Source organism: Triplophysa rosa, linkage group LG11, assembly GCF_024868665.1.
Source record: "Triplophysa rosa linkage group LG11, Trosa_1v2, whole genome shotgun sequence".
In the NCBI taxonomy this organism is placed as follows: domain Eukaryota; kingdom Metazoa; phylum Chordata; class Actinopteri; order Cypriniformes; family Nemacheilidae; genus Triplophysa; species Triplophysa rosa.
In genome coordinates, this window is record NC_079900.1 from 9261367 (window position 1) to 9278263 (window position 16897).

Here is a 16897-nt window from a genome sequence, read left to right on the forward strand (position 1 = left end):
AGCAAGTGCAGTGAGTGCACGCACAAAAAGTATAAGGGGTTGTGTCCACCGAGGCAGCAACTCGTCTGTAAACGCCCGCCGCAGTCGCAGCGTTCTGCCCAAAGTTGAGCATTTTTCAACTCTGGTCGCCCAGTCGAACGGCGCTGATCGTGGGAAAAACGCATAGCACCTGCGCTGAGCGGAAAAAAAAACGTCAACTGATGGCTTTTTTTAAAAGCGCGGCGTTACCGTTGAAAACAATTGAAAAAACACGCCGGCCGCAGGCGTAAACGCTTCGGTGGACACACGGCTTAAGTGATGGATAACTTGTATCAGTCGCAGCCCGAGATATTACGTAGGGTGGCGTATTGCTGCCAAATACATTTTTTTCCACTCAATTGTGTCATAATAACGAGATCATATGTCGTTAAAACAATATATTTTCTCGTTTTGACGGAATAATACAAGTGTAACCTTGGTTTGAGAAGTGGGGGGACACAAAATGGAGGGAAATGTTTTTGATTTGAATCCCATCACAAATTCAAAATACCTATGTTTTGCGTTTAAAATACCTATTTTTTTGATTGTTTAAATTGATTAAACCAAAATGTGTTTTTATTGTGTAGCAAAAGTGGATGTTCATGAAGGGACAAATGCGAGTATTGACTGAGAAACGGAGGAAAACTTTGCTTGTAAACCTGAATCTGCGGTCGGAATGAGACGAGGATGACTTTCTAAAATGCTTATTAACAAGGTTTAACGTACCTAAAAAACGACCAGGGAACCCCACGTTTCTGTCAAGCCTTGTCATAAACACTGCTGTTAAAAGAACGAGTCCTTATTAAACAAAAAAAGTAATGAATGATGCGTTGCGCGTTTCTTCCCCACAGACGTCCATTATAAGGAAACAGCTTATAGCCTACCGAAACAACGACCATGCAAAAACAGGTTTCTATTCAATTCAAATCAAAACCACGTGAATGAAAACAATCTTTCAGTGATCTTTTTTTAGAGTGTGCACGCGAAGCACGCAACGCGGGTTTCCATCACTCTGGTTTTATTCGCATTTTGAAGTTTCGCATCAGAAACGAGTGATGGAAACGCCAAATTTCGAATTAAAAACCCTTAATTCGCAAAATGTTTTTACGCTCGCTTGAGGGGGTTTTTCAGTTTTGCGAAAAAGGGTTAATGCGAATAATGGGAGAAGGAAACGCATTTGCCGAATAAATTCCTCCAAAAAGCCACGTAACTGCACTATGAGACGGCGTAACCTGACTAACCAGAGAACTGATCTTGTTACACAGCATGAGAAATGTTGTTACGGTCATTCTTAAATGCCTGAGCAAAGTCGTCAAAGTAGGCCTGTAATTGCCTCTTAGAACTGTCACGACTGTGTTTCCCAAACAGCAGGCATCCACAAAAGCACCGCATTTATTGTGTTTCGTAATCGTCTGCTTGCGCAAGTATTATTCTATATGAAAATCATTATATTCAGTGGCTTCTCTTACTTTTCTTACTGATATTTAGTGGCAGTTTATTAGGAAGTGGCGGTTGACTATTTGGATGGAAACGGTGCTTATTTGAAAATGTTTTATGCGATATTCCAATTTTGCGCATAAGCTAAATTCGCAACTTTGGATGCTATTGGCAGACTCTCTGTGTCCTGCTCGTTCCGATACGTCTCCATGGCGATGACGTGTGGTTAAAAAATCATTACAAACACATTTGAAAGTGAGAGGAACACGAACGGGATTTTGAAAAGTGAGGGGGACATGTCCCCAGTGGAAATGACATCCCTGAGATAATATGGCATTTAAATGATATATTTTCTTGTTATAAAGGGATAATATGACGTCTCATAATAATTACACATTAACCGTGAAAGCGACATGTTTTCTACATGGACATTCTACCAACCGACGGATCACACTTTCATATCAATCAAGCGCACTCCACTCTCTCATTGTCCAGACAATGTGGTTAACGTGCAAAGGTAACGGTGATCTGATATAAACAGTAGTACGCACTGTAAACCCCTACCACCGGCGATAATGGTACGATCCAGCGGCAACCGCAAGCACATACATGTAAAATTAGAAAAACAGGTAATTTTTGTGTTTGTTCGAAAATCTGAAATTCTGAAGCAATTACCCAAACACGTATAATTGAAAATGAAACTGAGAGACAATTATCTATTTGTGAAGTACCCATGAAAATGAAAGTTTGAAACCAATTTTCATTTGATTAATTTTGATGGTGAAAATTGAAAAAAGAACTGCAAAGCGTTACACGGACCTAGAATCATCGCTATAGGTTCACTATTTTATGTGGGCATGGTTCATTTTACTTCCTGACGTTTTGTTTTCGTTTCAGACAGTAGGCTACAGACGTGAAGTGCATTTCCTCCCTCTTTTGGTGAAAGTTTGTTAAAGCATTTCTATGGCTTTTGATCCGCAGCACCATTAAGCGAATGAATTATTGACCAAAATGAACAGCGTAAAGCACTGCAGTATTCTGTACAATCTGTCCTCCCAGAGAAATGTCTATAATTCATTCAAATTGACCGTCAGATGTTTTATGTGTCTAATTGTGAAAAGAAAATTGCTCGAGGAAACAGCTCATCTGTTGCTTGGAGACAGAAACCTGTGCTTAATAAACCCGTGTATAGGAAAGCCGTATGTCAAGTGTTCACTGCACTAATGAATGGAGCGTAAGTTTGGTTAGTCAGGTGATCCGCTGCCGGACCTAATGGAGGGCTAATTTATTGTGAGGCAAATAAGCAAATAAATTCAGTGACTCGCAAAATTCAATCACGGGAGACAAGACATTTACCTGTGATAGGGTTATATTTATTTTTAGTTCCCAGTGCATTGTGAAACGTAATTACTAGTGTGATTTTAATGCTTTTGTTAAGACCCCATGGATGGATTTCACTTTAGGTTAGATTAAAAATATACAAGAAAAAATTATTTTGCTCAGACACAGGTTTATATTTTACATTATATTCTATACACTTGACAAGTATCAGGGACTAAAATTTTCTCAAGATTTTCTCTAAATGTTTTTTTTTGTAAAGTTGCCTAAAACAATGCACATTAAGTACGTTTTAAACAAAACTGAATTCAGCTTTACTAGTGCGTTTTTAAGTTTGACGCTCAATACGTAAGTCGTATCATTTTTACACGCCCGCACACAATTTCAGACCTGCCAACCTTGGAATATTTTTTTGAGTACCATCAGCCGAAGAGACAGAACACAGGTTTTTAACATATAACATATTGGTTGTGAAAAATGCATCAGTCACATTTTTGAAAATAACTTTTCTTATTGAACACATGTATTTAAATTTAGGAAACATTTGTGTATATTGTGTGTGTAAATAATCTTCAGTGAGATACCCTTGATGTATATCAATCACATTTACTTGCAGTGGCACTTGCTCTTGACTGCTTTGTTTCATAGGTCGCTGATTTGGCCTTTCTGAGCAGAGCATCAGCAAAGTTTTCCATGTGGCAGTTAGTCCCCATTCCAGCCACGCGCACGCACACGCACACGCACAAACAAACACCTCTTGGTAACTTTCTATGCTGCACACATGCACTTACATTTTTTGCCAGCCTGCCATAATTTACTTTACTTATTTATTCACGTTTATAATTATTAATCTCAAAAGTTTGCATATGACGTTTTATTTTATTGACAATTATCGAGAGCTCGATTTTGCAGAGCGCATTCAATCCGCTCCGCTGTCACGCGGATTCGCTTTACTGAAAGAGAACGGCGCCGGCACGCCGTTTTTATGTGACCAAAACTTGATGCTCTCTCGCAGATATAAGTGCACGTTATTGAGTGTGAGAATCCACCAGCGCAATCGGCGCCTATGGTACTTGGTAAAATCATGGTAACTTTTCGTGAGCGCTCATTTATAAATCAGAAATAATGTTAGCGCATCTTGCGGGCAAGTGCACGTTATCAAATGAGCCCGCGAGATCATCGACTGCATAGGATTAAGCTAATTCAATATTTCAACTTTCCACATCCACCCGATCCGTTTACCTTAGAGCTCAGAAGACGTCTTGACTCTTCGTTTAAAACAATGCGTCAGAACGTGTGTGTGGAAGGGGATCACGCGGGATTTTGTGGTTCTGCCGATTTGCTGACTCTTGTTATTGATTGATAGGCCATAGGACGTGTCAATCATCGCAGCTTTCCATTTGGGGGAAGAACTCAGTGCTATGATTGGACATATTCTTCTTTTTTCTGTTGCTTGTTTTGAGTACTGCACGCAGCAGAGGCGTCATCAGGTTTTTGCGTAGTTTAGAGTGACAAATCGTACCAGCGTACTTTGAGGTCAAAATGCGTACCGGCTACGCAAAATGAGTACAGGTTGGCAGGTCTGCAATTTCATTTTTTACCACAAGATGGCGCTGATCACTAGCTGACAGCAATTTTATCATATTTATTGGGTTTCTCCAGCAGTCCGCACTGACCTGTATTGCGCCGTCATTGTTCTCATCCCTTATGTTATATTCGTGTAGGCAACTTTTCACAATTTTCTTTATAACGTTTAAAAAGATAACATATATGCGTTCACGAGCTATTTTTTTCTGAATTCTTTTTTTTGTAAGAGTCTGAAGTGGCTTTCGATTCCTCATTCTGTGATGAATGGATGACAGGCTTACAAGAAAAGCAGTTGCTTACAGGAAACAACACACGTTTTCCTTTTCATCTTTCTGTTTTACACTTTTGCTTTTCATTAGTGGCCCACAGTATACTGTAGCTCAGTGGTTCTCAAACATTTTCGCTGTAAGGTCCCCTTTGTGTAGAGTGCACCGCTTTGCGGCCCCCCAAATAAAGACTTAAAAAATCATAAACTTAGAATTTTAATTAAACCAAAAACATATTCAGTTATACAATGCTGGGACATCAATTCTTTTGGTTGCTGGTGTTATTTTTCTGATGTTTGTTTGCATAAAATATATGACAAATTTCTATATTTCATAAAATGCCACAAAATCTGTGGCCCCCTGGAACCATCTTGGGCCCCCCCACCCAGGTTAAGAACCACTGTTGTAGCTACTATACTTACAATTCATAGTATGAGATTATATACTAATAACTTTTGAAAAGGCAGTAATTGTCTTTTTAATCTCTTTTGACTATAAAGTTTTCTATAAAAACCCATTAGCTTGATTTTTAAAGTATTCTTATGATTGCCACGTAATCTTATTTGCAGCCTGTGGAATGAATTTGTAAAGTAATAATGCTTTTGATCGCAATATTTTCATATGTAAATCTTTAGTATTATGTTTTGAATGAATCTTTGCATGCTGGGCTCAGGGTGGAGACAGTATGAGATGTGTTTTTGAATCAGAGGATGGATGGTGAATAATTAAAAACCCATGATTTACCAAACAAGAGATCAAAGCAATCAGCGTCTGCTATCTTACTTTTTACCATGTTTCAACGAATTCATTCTGATGGGTTTTGAATTAAATCTCTCTCTTTCTCTCTTTTCTGAATAATGTATTTTAAGTAGCAGTTGACATAAAGTTATGCTCATAAAAGCCTCTCATCCCCTGTTTGTCCTCTCTCTCTCCTACACTCCTGAACTGCGGCTGGAGGAATCTCTAATGGGAAATATATTATTTTACTTTTTTCATTCACCATTTCTCTCTGAGATACGGGAAGGTCCCCCCCATCTCCTTGTTTTAATCCCTATTCAGGATTCTCTCTGTGTTGCTCTGTCAAACACACACAGACCACAATACCATTCAATAAATCATGTATTTTCCAGAGAACTAACGAATCAGTGCTCTGCTCATGACCAACTGGGGCGGGGCATCTCCAAGGACATTTGGGGTTGCGGCAAGGCTACTTGTCCTCAATCAACACAAAAAAGAAAAAAGTGGATGAAACTGAAGCATTTTTTATCCTTATTTGAAAAGAAGGGCTTCATTGTGAAAAGAACCATTACAGCAACTCAGGCCAGCAAACAGATTCTCACGAAACTGCTTCCAGGCAGTGTTTTGATGGCATCTGCTGATCTTGCTGAGAGAATTAAGGGCTTCAGTTTTTGAGGCGTTTCCTCATCGGTCACACAGTTTTCAAGAAAGTTTCGACAGTACAGTCAGAATGAGGTCTTGCCAAAGGATTACGAAAAAACATCATATGTGAAGCTCTGGAAACAGATTGTGTTTTTGCAAAATATAGATGATACACCAAAAACTATATTATAAATGATATAAATACTCGTATCATCTAAAGCACACCAGCATCAGATCTCTCTGAATGGTGAAAGCTGGTGGCACGATTAGCATGCAGTATGGCAGGGCACAAGCTGCAGCAGAGGTCCGGTCAACTCCGGACGGCTGTTAATGGCCCGGTTCTGGGCTGTTACTCTTGTCTGGTTTTAATGTCCCAGCTTGGCATTTGATTGCTGCAGTCTGGAAATGATGAATCATGCTAATGGCTGTTTGGGCAGAGCAGCATATGATTTCTATCATGCCATCACCAGCTAATGTGATTTGGCTTTTCTGGGGGGATATAATTTGACAGTATAATATTTCCCCCTTCTGTGGGTTCGTACCGACATTAGCTTGTGTGTGGATGATAGCTGTGTTTGTTTTTTGATTCTGACAAACTGCCAATATGCAATGCATACAATCTTGTGCAAGAAAATCTATCATGTAGTCAAAATGACCTATAATTTTCAGAGGCATTTCATTGATCTCAGAATATGGCAGAGGCCCGGTACAACTTTTTTATGGAAGAGACAAACCCACTGATAAAACAGGCTTAAAGTTGACCAACTTTATAAACAAAAATTCTGTCATCAATTACTCACCTTGGAGCTGTTGCAAATCTGTATAAATGTCTTTGCTCTGATGAACACAGAGAAAGATATTTGGAAGAATTCAATTATAACCAAAAAATCCTTAACCACCATTGATTCCCTACATAGCGGGAAAAATTTGCTTTATAAATTTCTTTGTTCTGTTGAACACAAAAGAAGATATTTTGAAGAATGTAGGAAAGTAAACAGTTCTGGGGCACTTTTGACTACCATACCTAGGTAATGGCGGGCAAAACTGTTTGGTTACAAGCATTCTTCCAAATCTTTTTCTGTGTTCATCAGAACAAGAAATACAGATTTGAAACAACTTTAGGATGATTAAATGATGAAAGAATTTATATTTTTGGGTGAACTATCCCTTATATGGCTCTGATAAAATGTTGCAGTACTTAAATGATTTATATATGCAATTATGTTTTTCTTTGTTATTTGCAAGCACACATGCATTTGTTCTTCATCAGGTTTCAGCAAGACACGGCTTGACATGGTTATGTAAATATGATTTTGTCTATGGCTTCTGGTTATGTGAGATGTAGAAAGTTTGCAAATCAGGTGGCAAGACTTGACTTTCCAAACGAGCCTTTTATCCGGTCACAAAACATCTTCAGTCATCTGTGATGGGACAGTCGCTTGGAGGGCTGGTACACGAGTGAACGCATACAGACAATGAAGTGAGAGAGCGGAAATCCTTCTCTCGCTGCTTACCGGGCGTCTGGCGATCATCGGACAGAACGAGGCTAATTGGCCCTCATAAGCCTGCATTTTCTCGGTAGTTACGGACGCCCACTGCTGACAGCCGGCGGAACACGGTGCGAGCGCCATCTGTGTGCTTTATTTTCTGCTAGAACCCGAGCCAGTGGAGGAGAGAGAGAGAGGGGGGTGGAGGAGAGAGAGAGAGAGAGAGAGAGAGAGAGAGAGAGAGAGAGAGAGAGAGAGAGAGAGAGGGGGAGGGAGGAGAAGGGAGTTTGAATCCATCCGCCCGCACAATCTATTCAACACCCCGGCTGGTAGAGCACGCGCGGTGCCGTCTCCTTTCATGGATCTTACGGTTTCTCTCGCGCCCACGGGCACGTACGGGGCTCAAATGGCTGTTTGCCTCACGGCGGGCTCCTAAAATCACAGACTCACTCACTTTAATGGTGAGTTGTTCGGCGTAGCTACCGGGAGAGTTGACGATGGCTAAGCCCCAGGCTTCTGAATCTTTGGCGGGACCCTTGTACGAGCTCGCGACCACTCCGACCCGGGACGTGGCGGCGGAGACGGCGGCAGCGGCGGCGGCATCGCTGAGCATCGGCGACACCTACACCACGAGGACGCGCACATACCTGGACGTTTCCGCGGCTGCCTTCGCCGCCGGCCACCCGGTGTACGGGGCCGAGGGATTGTACTCTAACGGACGGTACAGGGAACACAGCAGTCCACGGATCGGTACACGGAGTCGTGACAGTTCTGCAGAGAGGTGCCCGGGCACCGGGAATCCACCTTGCGGTATTATGAAGGTTAGTGAGTGTTATCACTTCGTGATTGACTTCTAGAGCACTGCAGCGATTTAAATCCCGCATGCTTCCCAATGCAACCAATCACTGCTGTAGAAACAAAATTGATTCTTTTTTGTTGTTGATGTTTGAACATTATGTGCAATGTCAATGGACATCCTGACTAACAATGCTGTCTAGGAGTGCTCAGGACTAGGTTTTGAGGCACAGTCGTACCGTTTAAGAACACAGACAGGGGGCAAATGTTTGTCGGGGGTGCCCATATGACCCACATTCTGCTTGAATCATAAATTCCCTCGTTAATAAAGGATAGCTGAATAGCAAAGTGCACATCAATCGACTGACTGAAGGACAGCTGTCCAATTGTTTCATAATTTGAAAAAGTTATTCATTAAAGGTTGCAGAATAGGCTCATTTGAGTCTGACCCCAGGAAATTGATGGATTTTAACAGACGTCAACACCAGGCACATGATCTTTGCGTTGGATCAATAAACCCATGTATTCGATTAGTTGACATCTGACAGTGAAGTAAACAATATGTCATGAAGCGGCTAACATGTCAAAACAAAACAGCGTTTGAAATCGCAGAACTTGTAACGTCAATTTTTGGATGAAGAAGGAAAAGAGAAAAAACGGTGACAGTTTGAGGACAACATGTCCGAATCGCCCTCTGATGAGGTGAAGACACAAAACAAACCTCAGCTGGAGTGGGGGTGGATTTAGTTGATGTGTTGTTGTGTGTTATTGCAGCTTTTTGAGATTAATGAGGAGTTGAATGTTGAATTGTCTTTGGGTTGATTCCTTTTGCTTAGCAACTGACACAAAACACCGTGGTACTCTCCCGTTCCCTCGCTTTATTAAATTCCTATGTGACTGTGTAGGTGTCTTGGCAGCCATACAAGGGCCGGTGTGACAAAAAAACAGCATTTGAGGATAATCTGTGGATTTTTTTTCTTTTGTGATAGGTTCAGCAGCTCAGAAGTAAACACACGTACATCTGTAATTCTGTAAACACAAATTTACTCTTCAAGTGTAATCATATGGCGAGTCCCATTTATATATCGTATCCCGATTTAAGGATGATTTCCCACTCTGGATTAGAGTTTTGCCAGGTGCTGTCGTGTCGCGTCGTGTAGTTTGTGGGTAGGTGACCTCATTTTAAGACTAGTAATGGCAGTCAACATAGTTTGACTTGCTACGACAGATCCTCAACACAAAGTGCCTAGGGCCATAGCACAGGAGAGCAGAATCTGTCTTGCTTTACTTCTTCTCACCTCTTCTTATGTGTTTTTTTTTTGAGCATCCTTCGAAAAAGGCCCGAGACACGATGCAACAGCCGTAGTAGTCCATCAAATGTGCAGATGAATTTAAAGTGCAACATTCAAAGAGGATTTAATGGTCAGCACACTAAATAGTGATCCTCACTAAAGGGCTAGTTGGTTGTTGGATGATTAATCAACCAGCTTGACCCATCGCTGTAATGTGTTCAGAGAGGTGACAGACAGCAGCAGGCTGCAGGAATTATGATTGACAGCGGTACCCTCAGAGATGTCTGTCATCATGAATGTGTCATGCTTCTGATTCTGACATCACACTAAAAACAAGCCTGCATTAGTGGCATGTATGCTTGAAAAACAAATGACGTTTAGCAGATGCTTTCATCCAAAGTGACTTAAAAAGGTGAGTACAGCGATGCAAAAGCATGTAAAGTACTGATACAAAGTTTAAACATTTGTAAAATACATATTAGAAGAAAAGAGGGGAGAATTTTTTGTCACAATTATGTTTGTAATCAGTTCACCATTTTTTTACCCAGTGAATAGCGATGGGTGGTTTTTATCCATAATTCGATGACAGAGAGAGAAATTGAACAAAAATGTTTGCATGTGGGACTGAGGGTTGTTGTTTGTTTGGTTGCGTGAACACAGGAGCATTTAATCAAATCAAATGCTGTTAAACTGTGCAAATGTCAAACGACAAATGGAAAAAAAATATTCGGATTGTAGCAAAGTATACTCATCTGTATATTGGCAAACTAATAGAGGTGAAGTCAGCCCGGGGATACAAACAAATGTGACATTTGCTGATTGTGCCATTACCAATAGCAAAACTGATGTTTATGATTGAGTTGGTGTTGATCAGATGTTAATTATGACATTGAGAAGTGACAGGATAATGGCTGTATAGGCTATATTTTTATTACATCTCCTTTCATAGGAAATCATTTTTTTCTTTCTCCAGGACAGCAACTCTGTCCACATTCATTGTATTATTCCACAACAATCAAAAATGGTGTCTTATGTGTCTATTATTTTCTACTAAAGAGGTTTTAAGAGAAACATCTGAGATAAAGTCGATACCGAAATGAATCATAAATCCATTAACTTTCCTGAGCTATGAGAGAGTAACCTCTGAACAATACAAATTTCCTCTGGGATGTTACAATATTAAATGTAAGTAGTTCCATTAGTATCATAATATAATAATACAGTTTGGATGGCAACTGTTTATAGCAAAAATGTATTTGAGGATTTTATAATTTCATTAAAAAGCCTCAGGAGCAGCAGACAGAAAGATGGTGCTAGTAGATATTTCTTCGTTGTCAGTCTTGTCTTGTGTTTTTCTACGGGTCGTGATTAGTTTTAGATTAGAATTATTAGAGGAGTATGTGTGTATCAGCCTCTGATAAACGTGACATGAACTTCAGTCATAGGACTGCGCTATTTATCCAGAGCGTCACCTCACCTGCTCTACATGTAATGAGGTTTGGCTTCAACATTGTAAAGCGTCTCAGTCCATGTACAACTTGAGTAAAAATTTCATACGAAAGTGACATTTGGAAGACACACATAGACTATGATGGGAATCTGGGTCACTGCTCTCTGGAGTTCACACATACGCCTTGCAGAGACGTCTGAAGTTTTGTTTAGTCATGGAGTTTTTTATGACCAAACAGATGTGTTGTTTGATGGGTCTCAAAATAATCATAGTTTTATAATCAATTCACATGTTTTGTATCTGTGTGTGTGATATTTTTGTGTGGGGTATTTGTACATAATTGTTTTTACATATGTGTGTTTGTGTGTATGTTAAATGAAACGTTTTGAATGGATAGCCTGGAATTTACTTTTGTGTTATTTTCCGATTATTATGCATACTGTTATATTGGATCATATAGAATTCTTTGTACTTTAAAAGAAATCAATTCTCACACTGATGGAACTTTAAAAATGTACTGGCCAGGATATATAGGTGTTAAATTAGGAGTAACCTAAATTAAACAATGATTACAGTAGATAGACAAGTTAAAAATACTCATTGGTTTATATTTATTACACAAACATACATTATATATTACACTTTTTTCTCACATCTTCCCATTTATGCATCATCAGCACACCAGTTTTCTTATATTCATAGAGGGAGAGAGAGAGAGTGCATCTATGTGTGTTGTAAAAAAGATTTTCAAATGCTATTAGATTATTAATGATAATCTTAAACTATAATTTACCTTATTAGTAAATTTATTTATTTTATTTAGCCTTGTGCAAGCTCTCTGGAGCTTGTGCAAAGGCAGTAGCTTTTGCCAGAGGGGAACTGGAATCCCCTGGTTGGGCCTGGGTTTTCCTGAGTTTTTTTTTCTCTATTAGAGTTTTGGGTTCCTTGCCACCGTTTGCATACTGTTTTGCATCTGCCTGGCCGGGGGGGCTGCTTTAGAATTTTAAAGTTTTACTTAATTAATATTGCATATAGAAATTTATAGTCTGTTATATTTGACCTGTGCTTCTCTCTCCTTTATCTTAAATGTGTGCTCTCACTGTGCGTGTGTGTGTGTGTGTGTGTTCATGTTTGTATATCCCGGTGGGGACCTAAACCTGAATGCACACCAACACATGGGGACTCGTGTCACCATCAGCAAAAAAGCTTATAAATTGTACAGAACAATATTTTTTTTAAACCTAAAAATGCAAAAAGTGTTCTATGATCTTTAGGTTTAGGGATAGGGGATAAAATATACAGTTTGTACAGTATACAACTCATTACGCCTATGGACTGTCCCCACGGAGATAGTAAACCAGACATGTGTGTTAGTACATGTGCATATTGTGTGTGTGGAGTGTTTTGTATGTGGGTGTGTCTGTCTTCTTTGTTTTCACCTTGTTCTTGTTTTTGCAGGTACAACTTTAATTGGTTTGCTTATAGTCAATATGTCTTATGTACAGCTGCTTTGTAACAATGAAAATTGTAAAAAGCGCTATATAAATAAAGTTGAGTTGAGTTGAGTTGTTGTGAATAGTGTGAAATCTGGGCATGATGTCTCTCCTCTTCCCAGAAATGACCTCATGTGTCCCAGATTGCAGTTGGGACCCTTCTTTCTCTCTCTCTCTCTTTTTCCTCTCAGCCCCCCTCCTCAACCCCCATCGAAGTGTTTCCTCGCAACCCCTAACCCCCCCCAGGAAACGGTTCTGTCATCCAGAAACTTCTACGTTCAGTCTGATATCCAGAAGTCCGAGCGGCTGTGATGAAATGGGATACTTTGGCTGCAGCTGAAGCATGAGACAGTGTTCCAATGACACTGTTTTTCTCACTCATGCTGCCTGCATCTGGTGTGTGTTAGCTGGATGTTGTCCGAAAGAACTCACATTAGCATGAAACTTTTAGCTGCAATTCGTATTAAATGCATATTTTGCTGGTATTGGAGAAGTACATTTTAAGTGTAAGTAGACCATTATTGGAGCCAGGGGATGAAGGTTTGGCTTACTATTAGTTTTGGGAGCGATGCGATTTATTCACGATTTACTCACGATTTATTTTTACAAAATGAGTTGAAACAAATTAGAAATGAACAAATTCCCTTGCATTATTTCTTAAATGCTTCACGTTTCTTTGTATAATAAAATAATGTTTTATTTCAAATAACAAAACTAAATTGCAATTTTATAACAAATTAATAATAGAAAAAGTCTCTTTAATATTAACAAACTAATACTGTCTGAGCTTTTCTTGGATATTTTTGCATTTAAGAAATATCAGCATGTCCACGTTTAGATTTGCAGTGAAAATAGCGGCCCCTGCTGTTCAAAAAATGTATTGCGATTCAGTTCACACCTCAACCGATTTGAATCGTCACACATTATAACCGATTTTCAACCGGCTCACGGTGAATCGTTACATCCCTAATCGTTATTGTGGGCAAACCTAAGTTTGTGATGGCCCTTAGGGGTTATTAACAGTCTGAGCACTTAGATTTGGTCTTTTTGCTGATATATTTATTTGCATGTTTGCATATTTTATAAAAAAAATTGTATAATATATTTCAATAAAATGTTAAGAAAGGTACAGACAAATTGGCTTTGCAAGTCATTTCACCTTACTGTTTTATTTTTTATGTTTTTACTCCACCTCATCAAAATGAGCAAATAAGTAATTTTACAGCAAATTTAAAATAGGTAGTTGAAATGACTAACGGAAAAAGCCTAAATTTAAGCCTCGCTTAAATTTTTAAGAACACGTTATGAGAAGTGCCATAGAAATAAATTCACTTGGTTTACACCTCCAGTACTGCAGTCTTTTTGCTCTTGTCTGTGTTCCTATCTTTTTATCAGGATAGAAGTAGATGAGATATCACCTCTTTCCATTGAAATGTCTGATCATTGTGCCCTTACACTATTTGTTACCAGCAAGAATGGAAGGTAATTCAAGAAACCAGTTTTCTCTTTCTTTCCAAACCCCTCCTGGCAGCAGGTAGGGCAGTTGGCGGCAGGCCCAGTTTCTGGCGCTGTCTTCGAGAGACCCTCTGTCTAAATCCGAGTACATCACACACTTCAAATCACCACTATGACTTCACTGAAGAGGCAGGAGCTGTTTACAGCCATTGTTGTCAGGCTGAGCACACATCTGTCATCTCCTCCACCAGCAGTGTGAGGTGATGAATGTTGAGTTTATGATGGACACAGTGGGAATCCACTATAGAACAACATGGTACTATTCTGATAATAGACATTCAAATATAGTGGGCCGTTAATGGAGCAGATCACTAGATTAGATACTCGAAGCTGATTGGTTGTTTGAATGATGCGGCTGATCAGGATTATTTCGAGCAGGTAAATTTATACATTTAGCCAAAATAGATTTTGCATCTTCAGTATCTTTTCTCAGTTGCTTTTTTGTGCCAGTGTTGGATTAGTAACTGATTAAAATTAATGACGCTACCAACAATTATCAATATCTCTTTTTTATTTATCTATTTTTTTGGGTGAACTATCCCTTTAATGTAGCTAATAAAGTTAGACTTTTGCCTCTGCAAGTGTTTTAAATCGTTTTTAATCTTTGTAAATTATTAATCAGTCTAATGGTTCTAACATGCGTTCATAATTGTATCTGTTCATCCAGTTCAAAGTTTTAACAGAAAAAGTGAAAGGAAAGTAAGGTTTTAGTAAATAAACAGCATGAAAGAGAGAGCGAGAAAGTCCCTGTAAAGAACAGATGTATCCTCTTTTATTAAAACCCCAGCTAATATTCTGACTGATTGGTTTGTTTACTTTGACAGCTCAGTGCTTCTGCATTTTGTCCCCATGCTTCTGTCACATGACAAAGTCTCGCCTGGATGAGCGCATGAGGCGTTGAGGAAGTTGGCTGGGTCTCAAAAACGAAGAAAAAAAACAGGAAATGAGAGTAGTTATCAGCACATTGCAGTTTGTGTTAATGCATTATGTGTTTGTGGTTTTTGCATGCTTGGGAAAACAGTTTATCCTTGCCTGTAGGCTACCTGTAGATCTCTTTAATGTCTGTTTATAGCTTCGTTTGCATTTGAGGTAGTGCTTTTTTGCGTTATGGAAGTCATATTATCGTGCGTAGTTTACATAACAAAAAAAAGGCATGTCATCCTTAACTCAAATGTGCATTCCAAACCTGCATGATTTTCTTCTGCAGAACACAATAGGAGATATTTAGAAGAATGGTGTTAAGTGGCACCCATTCACTTGCATTGGGTTTGTGTCCAACTCCATACCATAAAAGTGAATAGGTGCGGGATACCAACTTTCTTCAAAAAAAAATTTTGTGTGTTCTGCGGAGAAAAGAAAGGTTTGAAATGACAAGACATGATGACAAGAATTTTCATATAACAACTGATCATATGATCATATTAGACTTTTCAGTTCCCTCATCTGTTGAAGTAAAAACAGAAATCAACCTTAACAACTAATGAGATTAAAAAACACCTGTAGGATGTTCAAACGTCTCATAGCAAGGGAGCATGCAACCATACAGAATAATGAAGTCAAAATATTCACCTGATGAAAAAGTGTTGCAAAATATTTCAATAGTGTATATTTTTATTAGAAAAATACTCTAGAAGCAGTTGTTATGCGTCATTTGCCAAGGCCAAGAGTCCCAGTGTTTAACCTCACAAATCAATCATCATGATGATCAGCTTGTCAAAAATCTTGACAAATAATCTAAATAAACAAAATGATCTCATAAACCTGTCAGCTTTCCGATAAGTCATCTGCATTAAAGTTTTAAATGAGTATTGTAATGTGCTGTAGATAAGCTCCGTGCTTTTCTGACATGGTAGAGCCAACTTTTTCCCATCTCTCCCTCTGTCTCTTTACGCGAGGTGCCAGTACTGGTGGTACACAGATGGCTTTGATACTATGGCAACTTGTGCCATGAAAGTGGAGGAGGTGTGTACGGTGTGTATTCGGCCATGTGCGCACGCATTTGTGTGCGTAGGATTTGGTCTTGTGCGAATAAAAATAGCATCCTTGTTTTTGGCTGTCATGTTGATTCAATCTGTTGCTTAGGGTTTTTGGAGAAATCGCTGCGCTATGAGCCATGTTTACATATGTGTGCTTCTCTCCAGCAGTTCAGTAAAATCATTTCACTGTAGCCTTGGAGTCTAAAACTGAACTGTCCCGGTTCTGATCTCAGGACGGTTCTAAAAATCCCCATACTTCTGTGCCACAGTAAGATGCGATGCAGGAACAAGATGCTGTTTTGGCAGATCAGAGGCAGGTGTCTGAAATTTTCTGACAGCACACCACTCTGCTAGGTCTTTGGTGGTGTGTTTATATCAATTATTCCAATTTTAGATTCAGGGATTCATTTGCACTCATTTAAGGATATTTGCTATGAATTACAAATATGATATGTTTTATGATTTTACAAATCGGAGATGTATTTTAGAGGCAGGACATTAATATTGAACACACTGAAGCATACAGTCTTTGGTTAACTGTGTGGCTTTGAGTGCTCAGAGAAAACACTTGCTTTTTAACAGTATACTGTATATGGGTAGTTGACAAATATACTGTAATGTGTCCTATGGTATGACATCAAAACTTTAGAGAAAAAACAAACAATGAAGATAAATCTTTCCTATGTTATTTTATATTCTAAACACATGGTATATTTGTCAGCTATCCATATCCACTCTGTATTGAAACTTCTGCATCCTATCACCTCTATCTTTTGGGTCAGGTTTTGCCTACATCATTGAGACCAACAACAGTCCCATATCACATGGCCTCAAAGCTGATAGATAGGGACTAAAAGCCACCC

At 39.2% G+C, this 16897-nt stretch overlaps 1 protein-coding gene across 1 annotated transcript in view; it reads left to right on the plus strand.

Annotated features, from left to right (window-relative positions):
• Positions 1 to 16897, plus strand: part of plcl5 (phospholipase C like 5) — a 135526-nt gene that overhangs the window by 76885 nt on the left and 41744 nt on the right. The window contains exons 21-22 of the mRNA XM_057345470.1: positions 3809 to 3869; positions 7993 to 8334. Coding sequence (XP_057201453.1) covers positions 3809 to 3869; positions 7993 to 8334 — 403 coding nt within the window. The remainder of the gene's footprint in view (positions 1 to 3808; positions 3870 to 7992; positions 8335 to 16897) is intronic.